Source organism: Orbicella franksi, chromosome 5 (assembly GCF_964199315.1).
Source record: "Orbicella franksi chromosome 5, jaOrbFran1.1, whole genome shotgun sequence".
In the NCBI taxonomy this organism is placed as follows: domain Eukaryota; kingdom Metazoa; phylum Cnidaria; class Anthozoa; order Scleractinia; family Merulinidae; genus Orbicella; species Orbicella franksi.
In genome coordinates, this window is record NC_138149.1 from 14,462,401 (window position 1) to 14,480,459 (window position 18,059).

The following is an 18,059-nucleotide window of genomic DNA, read 5'->3' on the forward strand; positions in this document are numbered from 1 at the left end:
TTTTTCAATAAAGCAAATCTGGTTTAGAGTTTGTGACATCTCCATACATCTGCCATATTATTCTCCATTACATTTTTGATTGTGCAGTGGAAGTTTCAATATAGTACAATTCTAACTTGGTTCCAAGGCTTAGCAGAATAAAACAAAAGAAATAAATTAAATTCATCCCTCAACCTTGATGTGATTTCTTTTGTTTTATTTCTCTAAGCCTCGGAACCAAGTCAAAATTTTAATATATCAAAATTGGCTTATTAAGCCCATCCGATCGTAATTTCTAATAACTTAAGCTAAGCTAAGACACACCTCTTACGTATTATTTGAAAACCAATATATTATTTCACAAAATCACTCACGGATTTCGTTGAAATTCAGTGGAAAATCTGCTCCATCTGAACAAATCAGTTTCGCCTTCTGAAAGGTGACAAATTTTTTCCTAAGGCCAAACTGACCGCCGTAGTCTCCCTGAGGAAAAGACAAAGCAAAAACTTCAATTAACAAATGATAATGTTGGATGTGCCTTCAAGTAAAGATCTACAATGATCAATAAATTTCAATTTCATCAATTATATTAGTTTGTTTGAGGCTTATCTTTCTCAAACTCTGCTGTTGAATTACAGACCTGGACCACATTGTGCAACATGCATTTATCAAGTATTAGAGTAAGAATTTTCAAATTTCGTAAGAGGTTTTCTGATTTTTCTTCTTTTACTTCAATCTACAATTTATAAACATCCACTGACATTAGAAAAGCCCCCCTTTTTTAATAATAGGGAACTTAAGGTAACCACAACGGCAACAGCAAAGTCACTAAGCAAAAGGTTTAACGAGGAGAACAATGGCTGTGCAATTCTGTTGTAATTCTTGGTACATTTCTTTGCCGTCCTCTGCAAAACAACAACGTGAAATGACCAAATTCTGCATTGTCTGGAGAATGTGAACCATGATGGCTAATTTTTTACATTTTTATTTCAAATTTATCGATGCGTCCAAGATTCTGTTTTGTGATAGTTGTGACAGAGATAAACAAAGTAAATAACTTTAGAGTATCGCAAGATTCATAGGTAAAAAATAAACTCATTTTTAATCGACGTTGTCCTTGACGTCGCCGTCATGGTTTCTAAGGGCCAATTTGCATGGTATGACTTTGTCGCATGTGACAAGCTTACAACAGGCCTACGACATGACTTAGGACCATTTACAGGAGCTCGACATTTTCACTTACAAAATTAAATACGCCACAGTTTGCACCTGGATTTTCAGAGTGAAAAATCTAACAAACAGTAAAAAAATATTTTAGCTGTCCTCTGCTTTGAAAAAACGTTCTAAAGAGATGTTTTTCACTTTAATCCGTTCAGTGCTTTTCGAGAAACGTCTGCATATGAATCAGTCAAGAACATGTTCGTCCATTTTGACATAAGAAAACTTCACCTCATCCCCTAGTCAGCAGAAATTTGTCACAAAATACGTCATTTTCTATTGACTTCGGCTACAATTGTCGCAGTGTTTTAAAATCCAACAACATTTTTTTTTTATGTACACAACTGTCATAAGTGAGTTGTAGGTTTGATTTACACGAAACAACTCATGTCATAGGCCTGTAGTAAGCTTGTCGCATGCTACAAAGTCGTACCGTGTAAAGCTCCCTAATTAAGAGTTTGACCAAAGAGTGTAGCATTTCAAAACAAAGGTGTGAAAATCACTGAATTTACCATACATGCGTGGGTGACGGTTACCTTACAAATCCTGGCCAGTCTAGAGATTTTGAACTTTCCACAGCTGGAGCATTCCAACGTACGTTCACGGAAAAAGAAGTAAATATAATGCCCAATGTTGAAACTTTTTACAAAGTGCACATCTGATTAAACAAGAAAGAAGAATTACCAAAATAATATACAGTGTTATCTTCAAAAGAGTCTGTATCAGGCCAAGTGGTTCATAATTACATGTACACCAGAGCTTATCCTGGTTTCTGTAGCATTTTGATACTATGAATATTCCTATTCCCTCTGGAAAGGATGCTGGTTACCCCTCAATCCAGCCTTGGGCACTACAAGAGTAAAGTGTCTTGCCCAAGAACACAACACAATGTCCCTGGCAAGGCCTTGAACCTGGACCATTCAATCAAGAGTACACTTTTCTCTCACTCTAAATCTTTGAGAATGTTTGAATGAAAGCTGTCAAAATTATCATACAAACCTGTGTAGAAGTCACTTTGATCCATCGAGGATGTGAAGACCTTAGAACGTCCGGGTTGTAAACTTCTGCTGTAAATCATTGGTTTTCCTGAATACGGGTTTATTGTGCCTGTAAAGATTGTCCCATGTTCTGTAAAAAAAGTGAAAAATCATATTATAGTCAAGTGATGCTGACTTACAAATGTGGCATGGCAGAGTGGCAGTTTGTTGTACTTAATCAAGACAAACCTGTTATGATAGCCGTGTCATTCTGATCTGGACTGCTGGAATATTCCACATCAGATGTGAATACATTTCCTTTTGTATCGCTGCCTGGAACATCACTTAAGTTTGTCCTCTGTGGACAAAATAATTATCACATTTAAGTAACTGAGGTAGGAAAGGTAACTAACTTCTGTCATTTGACTTACTTAAACCTTGGCCTTACCATTAAACTTATAAAATCATGAGCACCAGTTAAACATGTCTGAAATATATCACTAACAGCTAGACGATGGCCTCACCCAACCCACGAGTGTTGCAAAAGTACCAACTTAACAACCTCCTGATAGAATTTATGAGCTCGTGAAATTGGCAGAAAAAAACAAAACATTGTAATCATTATAATTTCTCAAAAAGTTTTCACACAAAGTGATGTTTACCACAACTCTTTGGAGACTGTTTGTATAACATACATTTGTGTATTGTTTTCCTTTGTCTTGTTGCCATGAAATCGACTAAAGCACATGACACTATTGAAGATCAAACTCCTTTAAAACAATACATTTACCACTGATGAGTCTGTGGTCAAATATTCTTTTCTTTAAAACGGCAAACGAGTCAATACAAAGCAGAATTGACCCTTTCGTCAAACTGTTGATACACTGTAACTGTAATAACAGCTATTTTAAACTGTAATAATAGCTGTTTTAAACTGAAAATGACTTTTTAAACACAAAAATATTTTTGATACTTATGCATGCTGGAAATTGCACATCATGTAGTATTTGGCTTTTGGCGAGGAAACTACATTAATCACATTGTTGTACTATTTAGCATTTTCATATAGTCTAACAGTGACATACATTTCTCCAAGCACAGCCAGTCATTTGATTTCCAGTCCAGCAGAGAAAGATTCTCTCATTGAATGGTAACATTATCTTGACAACGTTATGGCATGGACCATCCTACAATCACATGTGATAATAAATTCTGTTGTTCCAGAAAATAGCCACACCCCTCCCATACAAGGTTTCATGGTTTGAACCTATTCACAAATTAAGCCTGTCTTGAATATTAAGCTCCATACATCACATACTTTCCCTGAGTCTTTGCCTTCTGTAAACCTCCTACCCCTACCCCTCAGAATCTCCAATGACCCTCCTGTGGCTATGAATTATTTCCTTGAAAGTTTCAGGGTTTTGGTTACCTTTTTGTGGCCACATTACTGTATTTGCAATCCCCCCTCCACTTATTGGCAAAAATAGTCAAGGCCTGAATGCTGAGAAGTTTCTTAGGCCTCTACCTTAATTGAAGGTTTGTCATGGGACAGTAAAATTTTGGTGGCCCATCTTATACTGAATGCAGGGGGGCAAAGGGCAAATCCATCCTCACAGCTGAGCAGTTTGCCCTGAGCCTTGCCCTAAATGAAACCCCTTCTAAAATATAATAATAATAATAAAACTAATAATAATAATAATAATAATAATAATAATAGTTCATTTATATAGCGCACACATCCATTATTTACCCAAGGCACTTTACAAAACTATCCCTAAAAGAGGCCACTGCTGAATGTTCTACTGTTTTGGGCGACATTCACTTGAGAAAATACCTAGATGTAGTTTGTACAGGTTGAGGGGTGAGCTAACTAACTCTGCAAGATTACAACATATTTACCTGTTCTTTGTCACATGCACTACTGCTGGATGACTTTGTTAAATTCCAAGACTAAAAGAGAAAAACAATTTGACATGCAATGTTCAAAAACATACTGAAAATATAGCCATAGCCATCTACATGTACATGTACACTGTATATATGCTGGCCAACTCTCTCAGACTTTCTGGGAATCTCCCATATGCAGACCGAATCTCCTATAATAAATTTTTTAACACTTATACTGGCCAATTTTGGGAAACTTTTTCTTCTTTCTGTGGTTGAAACAGCAGAACTGATTTATGTACTATGTTTCAAGAGGTTGAAAAGAAGAAAAATCAGCAATCTTCTAATTTTTTTTTTTAAGTTAGCATCTCTGTTATATCCAGCTCATTTTATGAAGCTCAAAAAGGTGTAGTTTCATAGGGCACTACGTCTCTACACCTTTATCACCGATCACTTTGAACTTCTTCTCTTGCGTGTACGTATAAAACGATGGCATGTTGCCATGGTTACCAATGGGCTTTGGTCTGTTGTAGAAGTTTTTATTAAAGGAGCTCAGTCATGGTTTGCACATTTTGAAAAGTTTAGCCTTAATTTTTCAAATTCGTCATTTGCAATCCATGTCAATCCTCACCATCCTTGACCATCCTTGTTCCTTTATGGTTTATTATTATCTCTCTGATGTTTTTCTTTCTTAGTAAACTATTAATTTCAAGTTTCCTTCCATTTAAAAGAGATTTTGTACGTGGCCAAAAAAAGACAAAACACCATGACTGAGCTCCTTTAAGCCCTACGCCTGAAGTTGTTTGTACTCTTTCATTAATGGTCATTCCTCCATAACGTACTCTATAGCTCATGATCACACATTTCTAGATAATGAACTCTATAGCTCCACAGCTCTACGGTTCTATGGCTCTTACGATCAATAAACTCTACGCCTCTACGGCTCTAGGGTTTTACAGCTCTGCAACTCTACGACTCTACGGTTCTACAGTTCTAGGAACACACATATCTAGATAATGAACTCTGAGGCTCTACAGTTCTACCCTTAGCTCTACCATCACACACTTCTACACTAATAACAAACTCAAGGAAAGTAAAATATATATGGTCATACTAAGTACTACTAACGTACTGAAGGAAAGGCAAATATACAGCCATACTAACGTACTGAAGGAAAGTAAAATATATGGTCATACTAACATACTGAAGGAAATTAAGTGAAATATATGGTCAAGCCATAGAGCTGTAGAGTCATAGAGCTGTAGAACTGTAGAGCCATAGAGTTCATATATTTAGATATTGCATGATCGTAGAGCCATAGAGTTCAGAGTTCAGTCTTAGGGCTTAATAAAAACTTCTCCAGTTGGTAATCATGGGAATATGCCACCATTTTATATGTGCATGTAAGAAAAGAAGTACAGTGATCGGTGATTAAAGCGTGGAGGTGTAGCGCTCTATGGAACTTCTAAAGTGGGCGCCAGTTGATCTCTGAATAACATACATGTACATGTAATCAATATGTCCTTCTGTATTTTGCAAAACAGAACAAAATTAATTGAGTCATAATCCAAATCACTGGAAAATACCAAATACCGCTGTTTTTCGCACTTGAAATCTTTCATTCAAGTACCCAGCCTTTGAGTTGTTTTGTATTGTTTCATTATTGCAGTAAGCCAATCAAATGTGTTTATTCCACAATGTATGACTACCAAAAACTTAGCAACATACTCCCTAAAGAATCTACAAAAGCCACACTGTGTGTAGAGAGTACTACAACAGTAACCAAAAGAGTTCACTATGATCAATGCAACTATGAATGTGAACGCGTATGTTGACCTGTCACTGAAATTTTTGCAACAGCAAAATTAAAGTAACACAAAACAGGTTGCACTTGATCATAGTTTAAAACTAATTAGAGTTAAATACATATACAACTTATACCTGGAAGTTACGGATATTCTCTAAATCCACTAGGAATGTGTTATCCCTGAAAGAAAAATACATGGCATTCACTGTGATGAAACATTCCAAATCTTAGAACCAGCAAAAGTTTACTCTCAATTGTGTTGCAACAGAGAAGATATAAGTCTAACAGCCAACACCATCATGGGTTAACTCAGGCCAATCAGTTTACACAGACCTGACTTATAACACCATCAACTGACAAACACTATCCACTTGACTCTAAAGATGATTTCTGTTCAGATTGTCAAAATCAGTCACCATAAGCAGTTCTTTTCAGAGATTCTCGCACCCAGACAATCACTCCTTACAAAGATACATGTATGAGCTAACATGGCAGCAGCAAAGATTTAAAGAGCTTGTTTAACTACATATCATTTTCTGAGTTTTGTATGCCTCATATTAAACTTTTTTACAAATTATTTTTTTGTCCCTCAATGAATAATTTGCTGGGTTTTTTTTTTAGCTGAGATGCCTCTCTTAAATCTGGGATACATAAGGCCTACTGACCACACAAGCATGGGGTCAAGATGGCTGGATATTGGCCACATTCACTTTCTATGTTCATGGATGGAGATACAGTCCGGGTCCATGGACAGAAGGAACAAACCCAATATCCAGCCATCTTGACTGAACAAGCTTGGTCAATAGAGGAAACCTGTAGCTAAATAATTATGAAACTACTTTCTTGTGAGATACAGTTGGCAATCCTAAGTTGGTAGCCAATCTCATGACCAGCTGTTGCACCAGTTAGATCATCATGCCTGCTTACTGACCCAACATGGTGGGGGGAGGACTCCCATACAAAAAGGACGGGGGTGCTCATCAGAAATTTTGAAAAGAACCCTTGAGAGGTACCAAGATCCTGTTTTGTGGGCATGGCTTGAAATTTTTTCAACCCCTAAGAGGTAGCAATTTTGAGAGAAAATTAAAAATCAGTTGATTTTCAAATATCTTTTGTCACATTATTTTGGCTCAATGTCCTAAAAGATATCACAAAATCTCCGGTTTTGAACCTTTTGAGGCTGCACACCCTAAGAGGTACCAAAACTGCTTTTTATTAACCCCTAAAAAGTAATACAAGCACCCCCGCTCCCTCCCAGGCTTACTGAGCTCAAGCCATATAATAGAAAAAGAAAATGAAAACCAATAAACATGTATATTACAATAAATGAAAGGCCGTATGCAAGAACGTCCCCTAGATTTTTCGGCCATTTTTGAAAGTGCTCAAAACTAGCTGAATTTTGGCATGTGGGCTTTGTTTCACCTGAGAAACATTGCTCTGAAGTTTTTTTCGCTGGGTTGCTTTTCGTTCTCGAGAAATAACATATGCAAAAAAGACACACAGGTTGGAAAGACCGAAGGGTTTATTGCATACGCAATATCTTGAGAACGAAGCGAACTTAAGCGCGAAAACTACAGGACATTGCTTAACATACCTGAACGAAACTGCATGTGAAATTTGGAGCGTTTTCGACAAAGTTCACTTTTGATTAAAATACCTGACGCCCTTTTCCCACGAAGTCCTTCAAATAAATGAAGCCGGGCCTTTGGTATGATAAACAGAGCCGATCCTTTGTTATAATAGCCAAGCCAAGCCAAGCCTTTGTTATAAGTCAAAGTCTCGCCTCGGTTTATTATAACAAAGGATTGGCCCGCCACGACCGCAAGGACTTTGATTTTGCTTAGAAACCAGCAAAATGTCAATTTCACGCTACTTATATAAGCTCAAATTTGTTGATTTCCAGTCAAAAGTGGTTAAAATGTTGACTCATGTTAATGCACGACGGCAAGGATGTTGATTTCTCTTAGAAAGCAGCAAAATGTCAATTTCACGCAACGTAAAAGCTCAAAAATGTCGATTTTAGGTCAAAAAAGGTTTAAATGTTGATTTCATGTTAACCCGTGACAGGAAGGATGTTGATTTCACTTAGAAAACAGCAAAATGTTAATTTCACGCAACGTATAAACTCAAAAATGTTGATTTCAGGTCTAAATAGGTAAAACTGCTGATTTCATGTTAACGTGTGATGGCAAGGATGTTGATTTCACTTAGAAAACAGCAAAATGTTAATTTCATGCAACGTATAAACTCAAAAATGTTGATTTCAGGTCTAAACAGGTAAAAATGTTGATTTCACGTTAACGCGTGACGGCAAGGGTGTTGATTTCACTTAGAAAACAGCAAAATGTTAATTTCACGCAACGTATAAGCTCAAAAATGTTGATTTCAGGTTTAAATAGGTAAAATATGGTGGCCGGAAAATAGTGTTAACATCTGGAACTTACTTTGGTTATCTGGGACAATGATTATGACAATGATCACGACAATGATCACGAGACAAATACATATTTTTCAACAAATGCGATCGTAGCTTTATGTCATGCACCGCCTAACAGATTAACAAATTAACCCTTCTGCGCAACATATGGGTCTCCATACATCTGCATGTCCACTGATCCCAGAAGTTAAAAACACTACAAATCATGCTGATATGAAATAAAATCAACGCAACCTGGATCACAGATCTATGTTACAATCAATGGCTACTTGTTGGCCATTATTATCTTTAAATGAAAAAAGCCAAAACAATCTAGTTACCAGTTCGAGAAACCTGAGCAGAACGTGATTGCAATGCATGCCGGGAAGGGTCTTTACACCTCGTGCGCGGGAAAACATGGTGGTCGATACAAGACAGATTTTATAAGTCAAAAACCAGTTCTCGCTTTCCAAAATTTGACACTAGCAACGCTTGGCAAATGGGCCACAACTCACGAGAGGGTATTTTCCTTGGGCAAGAACTGCTCTTGGACTTTGCTGCCTGGCTCGATCTGACTTCGAGCGCTGATAACACGATTACGATATATCAGCTGCCTTCGAAGTATCAGAACACATTTTGATTCTTTAAAACGTGCTGATGACTTACGGGTTTATAGAGGCTTTATGATGCCTCTCAACCACCAGGCAGGCATACAAGGTACTTTAACACAATGCTTAAGATATTAGTCGACAGAGCTCTAATGTGGCACATCTCTTTTTTGTTCGATGGTATTTCGTTTGCCGCTCGATCAATTCACGTGTTGTGTTCACATCACAATAACCGATGTAAACAATCTGTTACCAGATTTCCGCTCTATATACTATTTTCCTTTGACTTTAACACAGCTAAGATTCAGTGGAATACACTATAAAGTCTGCCTGTTTGCTGTTTAACAAAATAATAAGGTTTCTTTTGTTTTTTGTTCAACAAAAGATCTCCAAAAGATGCCACTTGGAAAACTGAGTTTTTTGCCTACGTTATTTCTTGAGAACGAAGAGCACCCCAGCCAAAAAAACTTCAGAGCAATGTTTCTCAGGTAAAACGAAGCCTACATCACAAAATTCAGCTATTTTTGAGCACTTTAATAATGGCCAAAAAATCTAGGGGACGTTCTTGCATGCAGCCTTTCAAATATATCTTATTAACAAAGCGTGAGGGCTGTACTGGGAGAATATCAGTCCAAGGTCTTGACAGCATGGACCAGGAGAAGCAAGTTCCATACAAAAAGGACTGTTCTCCCAATACGGTCCCAAGCAAGTTTGGTTAATAAGAGATTTATTACACGACTGAAACTACCACAAAATCTTAAAGAGTGATCCCACGGGATCATTCAGGACAGTGGCCACTCCAATAATTAGAAAATATTGGACCTGCAAAATTGAGGCAATCTGATTGGTTGATTTTAGTTATTGGCCCTCTGAGCTAACTTGGTGATGTTATATCAAATATTAACATGAGGAAATCTCAAATAATAAGCCACTCATTATGGCTTGTTAAAAACTATACATTAGATGCTTAATCAAGAGACTGTAAAACTGTTACTCACTTTGCTCCAACAAGGAGTTGATTGTACTTCCTATCAATCGACAGTAATGAGTAACTTCCACTTTCAATTCCTCTTGTGTCCAGTGTCTCTAAATGGTTCTTGATTGCTGTATAAAAGATTGCACACAAAAATTACCCTCCTTCGAGTCCATTCAATAAGTCAAATTTTCCTTTCACTTGCAACTGTTAAGGAGAATGCCTGCATGTTCTACGACTGGATATCAAAGACGATTTTTTATAATCACTGGACAACGGCTTTTAAAAGTTACACAGCGTATTCAACAAACTTGAAGTGACATCAACGTTATTTGCCAAAGGGGTGGGGTGGGGGAATGGTTAAACCTGAATAGAACCTCCAGTGAGAGGGGTTCAGATAACTTCTGAAACAACACATAATTTTGCTCATAATTAACGTATTTGAGGGACATAACATCCAAACAAATACAGAGTATTTTAATAAGATACAACTTTAAATCTCTGCCACTACCCTTAAATGTTGTCCCAGCCTACCTCCCTTATCATTCCACAAAGTTGGGATAATTCCAAACGCCCAATTTGAAGTTACATCCTTAATAGTCACGAATCTTAAAAGCTACGGATCAACCCATATTTTACAAGATCAAGTCATCCATCTCAATGCTGAAGAACATTTGGAATCATTCAAATCTCATTCAAAGCAGGTACTATCTCATTTTTTTTTTTTTTCTTTTTTCAATAATTGAATTGGAATGGATTGATCACCAGTTAATAACATCCTTTATGTTTCCTTGGCTAGAGAAACAAAGCTTTTTGTTTATATGGCTGGCACCCTCAGTTAATTCTGCATGTACCCATAAATCACAAACCTCCAGTTGGTAAAAAACTGAAATTTAGACATGCAAGGAATGTCTTCATTGTCCTTTAATTAAATCCTGCTGCTGATCTGCTTATAATTTCTAAAAGTATAAAATGAGAAACCACTAAAAGCAAAGACATCAAAGTCTCAGTGATCTGAAATCTCTGTTAACCTCATGATCAAAGGGCATCATCTATTTTGGTCAGTTAAGCAGCTTATAGATAAATGGAGTTATAAATCCTTTATGTGCGTCTTATGTTTCCCATGACATGCATTCCAATCCATGATAAATTAGTTGCAACATACATGTATTAATTTACCAAAAAAAATATTTACAACAACAAACAAAAAATGTATTTATGACAATAAGTCACAATAAGCAAACTGTTCAATATTTTTAGCTTATAAGAAAAGATCCACCCTTTTAGTTATGAGTTTAAATGTAGGTACTAGCAGACTGATTACTCATGCGAAAACCCAACTGGCTAAAAACCCAAGGCCATAATGACATTACTTTAGTTGTTTGCCAACTTTCTATGATTCCTTGCCAGATGGTAGCTATATCATCACTAAATGAGTACAGAAGAATATGTTACAGTAGACTCTTGCCATCAATGTGTGGTACCAAAAAATATCCAATTACCAACTCCGTGGAGGGCTGTTAGACATTCCAAGGGGGAAGAGGGGATCTCAAAAGCCAACATTTTTAAAGTAAAGTGTGCACCAAAACTGGAATTTCCAGAGAGATCGGGGGGGGAATTCAAACCAAAGAGCTGTCCATGGGAGGGGGGGCATGGATATTTTCTGAAACAACACAGTTTGATATACTATACCACCAGCCAACCTGCCACTTCAATTTGGTGAAACTTAAATCTCAAACTCTGCTCTAATTGACCTACTTGCGTTTGGAACTTTAAGATAACTAACATTACCAAATAACATGACTTTTCAAGCTGTCAAGATCAGTTTTCACTACAAGACATGCAAGCAGCATGTAGCACGTTTATGGGTTTTAAATGTCTCTTAGAATTTCATGTTTGTTTCTGTAAATTGTGTCTCTTAAACCAAGCTAAAGCCAGTTGAGTATATTACAGCATTAGACATTATTACATCCAATACAATAATACTCATCTGTAAACATAATCAACTTGAATGTTAAGGGATTCAGTGCCTGAACATCAGCCAAGCACATGTAAAACTGGTGTCCAATTCCTTTGACTCTGCTTAATTTGATTTAATCTTCATCCTAAGTCTTCCTGCTGGGAAATCTGATCCGGTGATTTTTGACTATATTCTCAATACTTACCAACTTGACAATGAAATAATATTTAAAAGAGAAATTACATGTCATTTGGACAATGGCTTTTTGACCCAAAATACAATGGCTACATACAATTAGTTCCCTGCAGAAGTGATCAAAGACTTATTTCTCTTTTCACATTGCTACCTTCCATAATACAAAATTATATCCTTACTTAGCTTCAGCTTTTACATAGAAGAAAGGCAAACTTAGTTGTTCTAGATCCACAAAACTTTGAAATAAATTTTCCTGTGCCCTTAAGGTATGAAACAATTTTGTCAACAACCAGACCATAAAAAAAAATTTATCAAGAATGGGCGGAAATTGTTTTCCACAAAAACAAAAGAATAACATCACTAATGCTCCATCAGAAAAGATGCAAAAATGGCTGCTGCAGGCAAATGGAAGTGCAGGTTAAAAGAACATCAATGTATGCATGGAATAATTCACGTTAATTAAAAAGCCCTGCAGGGGTAAAATGTAGGGTTTTGACCCCAAAACATAATGTTCTAGAGATATGGAGGTGGTCAAATGGGATCTAAAAAGCACATAACCCTTAAGAAAACTACAGTCAAACACAACAATAATTTCTGTAACAGCCATCCCAACCTTCCAATCGTACATCGGTATAATATCATACTTCTTTAATATACTAAGCCTTAACAAAAATTGTGGGTACATCAACACAACTTGACTTCATACATTTATAATTCCTAGTTGATGTATTTATAAGTTCTTATAAACAGATTCACTATATTGTCTTGACATTTTAAGGAGAACTTCTATGTTAATCACATTGGAAGATCAGAGTGTCCAAGGCTACCAGGGAAATTCTATGGGAGTTGTGCCACCCATCCCCACTTTAACAGTCCTGACTCTAAACCATCTAAGAAAGGGGTTTGTTTTCTATCACTTCAAAGAGACAACAGAAGCTTCGTTGTTGATTCTTAAGCTCTGCACTCTGTGTACTAAGCCTCGAATATACATCTGAATGAATCAGTTATTAGTTTTGTCAGAGGTAGGAAGAAATCGACACTATAAAATGAACCCCTTTTGAATGAAAAGCGCGTTCTTAGTTTCAAGGTAATTTTCGTTAAGCCTTTTCTGTTTACTTAACAATCTCGTAAATGAAATGTTGATGAAAAGCTAATTGACACCAGATTGCTTTTCCGAGGTATCTCGTCTTATATTTCACGCTGCAGAGAAGGTTTCACGGACATAATCACGATTCATAAATCTAACTGGCAGTCAATTTAACACAGGGCATTTGCAGAGTGCACAAGTCGTGAACTTTCCATTCAATTCTAAACAAAGCATCCTAAATCACAAAAATACAGTAAATTTGCATTTCATTCTTTTATGGTGGATCAATGACGATATTTGCATGCTGGTGTTTTAAATTACTTCGCAAGATTTTTATTACAAATAAAAATTAACTCATGATGAAGGCCAGCACACTGTAGTAAGCGATCGAATGCGCGCTGGATTAAAAATCGTAACTAATACCTTATCGTTTAGCGGTCCAAAATACATTGATCAATATCAAATAATTCAGTTACATCGCGATGAAAATTTATCAACTAAAAACACACTTAACGTCGCCAGACAACGCCATATTGATTTTTTGGTGTGAGTTAATTTTCCGGTAGTATAGGTTCTTCGCGTTAAGGCCATTTCAACACAAAGGGATTTCTGTCCCTTCGTGGGAAATATACAAACCGTTTCACTATTGTTGAGTAATTTTTGCGATTCCCTCCAGCTGCGAGGGTTTATTGATGGAATACAAAGTTTAAGAGGCACTACGTTTCCAAAACAAAGCTCTTCAACTATCTGCCTTTATTTGGGCCTCTCGGAAAACAACTTGATATTAAAACAAAGTTTCGCCAAAACATCGGGGAACCCACAGAAAGAATTCTTGCAAGAACGCAGAACCTTTCAACGAGGTAATCTTCACGTGAGGCTTACATTCTTTCAGTTGGGACAGAAGAATAGCGAGTACGGATATAAGTACTCTCTCTATACGCATGCATGATTTAAGACATACCTTCAAATGATGCCCTCGCACGCGAATAATCTGCATTCGATGATTCGTCGCTCCAAGCAAGGAAGGTGGAAAAATATACGAGAAAGAGCAAACATCGCCCGTTTAATGGAGTCATCTTCTCGCAGTCCTGCAAAATGATCACACAATAGCTATTACAACCTTTTGACAGTAGACGCGATGACTGAATGCATGTCAAAGCAAAGTCAATGGAGCGCGTTTTAAACCGCTTGTAGAGCGCGCATCGTCTAACTCAAGTTTCACCAAACAAACTACGTCGTTTGTAGATAAAATGATTTGGCGCGAGCGTTAGGTGTACAAGCGAACGACAAGTTTCTTCTTATAAAGTCCTGAACGTTTACTATAATGACCATTGACGAAAGTTACCTTTTATATCGCAAAACTCGTACGAAACTTTAGACGAAAATCAACTTCATGGAAACCCGATATGCGTCGACAACTTGCCCCAACAATAACAACAGGTTCTTCGTGTAGGATTATCACGTTTTGCGCCAAAAGCTTCACCTTTCTTGTTGAAACAAGCGCTTGCCCTGTCAAGATCGCAGTGGAACTTCGACTGTTAAAAAGTTCTGGAATTGAATGAATACGCTAGTAAACAGACCAAATCCATATACGGACACAAATCTACTGATGATTTTATAGTTGAATAGCTAATTAGAACTTACCAAGCACACCGTATAAAGCAGTACCCAAACACAATCGACAACCTCGAGTTCTCGCAAATTGAGTTAATGCAACGACTGCTAAACGATCGTCATACGATGTGTTTTTGTGATTTTAGCCACTAAAGCGAAATATTAGAGACTTGGTCAAAGGAATCCCCATAAATTGCGGTCTTTACTCTGTAAAGCTGTGTAAAGATCCCGCAATATTCCTCCGAGTGATCAAAACTTCTTTGACTCGATTTCAAATATTAATCATTGGGCTTCGCAGACGTTTAGTCTCAGTGGTCTCGAACGCATGTTGGTATGTTGACCGATGAAAACACTCAAGCTCTGTGCTATTGGACGGCATAAATCAATACCAGAGTGCCAAAAACATTTGCATTTAAAACCAGTTTGCCGCCCATTTGGTGTATAAAATGAATAGTGACATATTCATTGTGTTTCGTAATTATGCCTTGAAAACCACGCAATCGATCGTGTAAATTCGATTTGAGTTTACATTTTTCATTACCATGATTAAAAATCCTGCGCAATTTTCAAATTTACATGAAAAAGGTCTTCTAAGCCCGTACCTTAAGTTATTCCTTGATTTTCTGTGTGAAGATATGTTACCTCATTCGTGAAGAATTTTTCAGTACACAAGCACTGACCTATTGAGGAATAGCAGAACAGAACTAACGCATGCTGTAATGAACCACGGGCGTTGATATCATTTCACTTTGTGGGCTTCCCTCTTCCTGCGTACTTTTCAACCACTTCCTCTTTTTTTGTTTGTTGCCAAGCAATCTATCAATTCGCCGCCGTTGGTAAACTTTTCAAAATAACAAAGCAATAAACACCCAGTTGAAATTTAATTTCACTAATTGCTTTTTTCCGCGAGCTCTGAGTTAGTTTTAACCTGAAGAAGCGGGGAGTTTATCAACGGCGAACAGCTTGCACTTGTCATTACAGTTAGGTACATGTCCTTGATATATTCAAAATATTGTTCCGTCTGGTCCAAAAAAAGGTTTCGCATGACTATAAAAAGAAAGACCAGCTGCCTCTTTTAACAACGAAAATGCAAATTATGGTCATATTATTTTCTCGTCCTCGCTAAGCTCTAATAGGTAAGCTTAATTTTCAACTCGTTTGTTTGCATTCAGACTGGATCGATCGCTTCATTCAAGGATTCTGCCGGGATTCAGTCCACATATGAGATATTAAAATTCAAAGATAAACGTACTGTTTTTTGCTTGGATATAGATAGACTAGCGCCAGAAGTACCCAATTATACAAATTATATGATGCAAGATTCTTCTTCCTCAATATAATACCTTCCAAAGTTTGAATAAATTCTAATGGCGCAAAACCTTACCAACTATGGCCGCGGGGCGAAAATTCGAATCTGAGGGCGGCCATATAAACCCTGCTTCCGTTGTGAGGGGAGTTTTACGTGATCGGACTAACCACGACCCACCAGGATGCTTTTGTTAGTCAAATTAAACCCAACCACTTTGTAAATACTACATAAGCCCTACATAAAGTTATACCTTGAAATTCAGCGAATTTAGCTGCCGTCGGCAAACCAGTGCCTGGGCTCCGCGCATTTTTGGCCTGCGCGTTCAGAGTTTGGTATTTCTTGACGTGCTATTAGTCATGTGTCATAACTAATAAAATCTTATCACTTAGGTTGCAGATATTTATCCATGGGTGTCACTTCAACCCTCAGAGACTACTCATTCCGGGTCGGTTGTCCACTAAGAACTACTCAAAATCTCTTCATCTTCGTCACGATTTTCCAAAGAACAGCTGTATAGATTATATCGTTGTAGTGTATTGTCATTATTTTGAATTCCAAAGCACTCTTTTAGCGGAGTACTCTCTTCTCAACAAAATTGCACTAAGACTTCCCGCTAACAGCCAAACCGTGCTCTGTTCGTTAGGTTCCTTTCATCTACCTTGGTCCCAGAGGTTTTTCTTGATTTTTCTCCGGATGAGACAGCTCCAAGAGAGCCGCGAGGCGGCGAACACAACTCGCGAAAAACCTCCGGGACCAGGGTACCTTTTATCCATACTTACAGAAAGAATGTACAAAATTAATCTCAATTTTAAGTTAATTGTCCAACATAGATCATGGAGTAATGAAGTGGAAATTGTACCATGCCACACCCTGTAACAATTGTTTGTTCCGACTTGGAATCTTTTGTCTTCACTTTCCGTTAATTGTCTAAAGTGATTTATTCTAAACAGTTATTTCCCACAGTAATTAACTTACGGAAGTTAGGTCCCATCATGGAGATTGAATCACCAGAAATGCTTTAGCCTCCTCCAGGCATTCAGCACTTTCAGTTAGTTAGGGGATAGTGGGAAAAACGGTGAAGCGAAATAAAGAAGAGAGAGGCTTGGTGCGACGTTCTCGTGCCATTTTTCGCGCTGTACCCTAACTGAAGAGGCTAGAAGTTTTTATGTGAATGACATCAGCAGAACCGCCGGAAAACGTCGGAAGATCCGAAGTTCCGCAACGAAAATTTGACACGATTCAGTCTGAAATACGTGGCTTAGATAAATCTGGGAAACAGTTTAAAAAATTTTCAGAAAAATAAAGGAAAGGGAATTTTAAAGTGCAGTTTATCCTTTGCCGTTATCTAATGTTGGGTAGGTAACTGCAAAGGAGGCGCGTTACGTTAAAATTTCACGGACGAAAAAATCGCTATAGATCGAGAGAAAAATAAGAAAAACTTAAATAGGTATGTTAATAAAATGACGAACTCTAGTATATCTAGCATTTCACTTGAAAAAAAAAAAGAACAAAAAAAGGTCGGAAAGCCTTTGAGCCATGCTTGAGACAACCGTGCATGTCTAAGGCCTAGTTCAGACGTCGTACTTCTGCCGTGCCGAACTAAATTGCAATTTGGTTCGATTGTAGCACGGCAGGAAATCTACTCTGATTCAGACGTCGTGCCAGAGTCGAATCAAATCCAGGGTTTACTGAAGCCTCGTAACAATTCTCCTTCTAACTCCCCGAGGGAACGAAATCTCGCCAAAACACATTGACATAATTTATGGATTTCGTTTGGCGCGACAAAAGCACGACGTTTGAATCGCTGCCGTGCCAGAGTCGTGTAACACAGCAGAGCTTGTCGAACTTAATTGCTTGCCGAACTTAATTCAAAAGTTTGATTCAGACGCCGTGCTTCTGCCGTGCTTTTGTCGAACTTAATTCCTGAATTTAGTTCGGCACGGCAGAAGCACGACGTCTGAACTGGGTCTAAACCTCTATGATGTCATTCATTAAAAATATTTCGTGTATTAAATCGGGAGCCATGTCATAT

General features: G+C 37.5%; 1 protein-coding gene across 7 annotated transcripts in view; it reads right to left on the reverse strand.

Moving 5' to 3' along the window:
• The window catches only part of LOC145486265 (semaphorin-5A-like), a 39,711-nt gene that overhangs the window by 16,085 nt on the left and 5,567 nt on the right, over positions 1-18,059 (reverse strand). For 3 of the 7 annotated variants that reach the window (XM_081464896.1, XM_081464898.1, XM_081464897.1), the window contains exons 2-10: positions 14,066-14,192; positions 9,888-9,993; positions 6,000-6,045; positions 4,074-4,124; positions 3,260-3,361; positions 2,424-2,532; positions 2,197-2,325; positions 1,734-1,855; positions 354-462 (exon numbers count right to left, since the gene is read on the reverse strand). In XM_081464896.1, the coding sequence (XP_081321022.1) occupies positions 354-462; positions 1,734-1,855; positions 2,197-2,325; positions 2,424-2,532; positions 3,260-3,361; positions 4,074-4,124; positions 6,000-6,045; positions 9,888-9,993; positions 14,066-14,180 (889 nt within the window). In that variant the 5' untranslated portion in view covers positions 14,181-14,192. The other 4 variants (XM_081464893.1, XM_081464891.1, XM_081464895.1 and 1 more) reach the window with 4 other exon arrangements.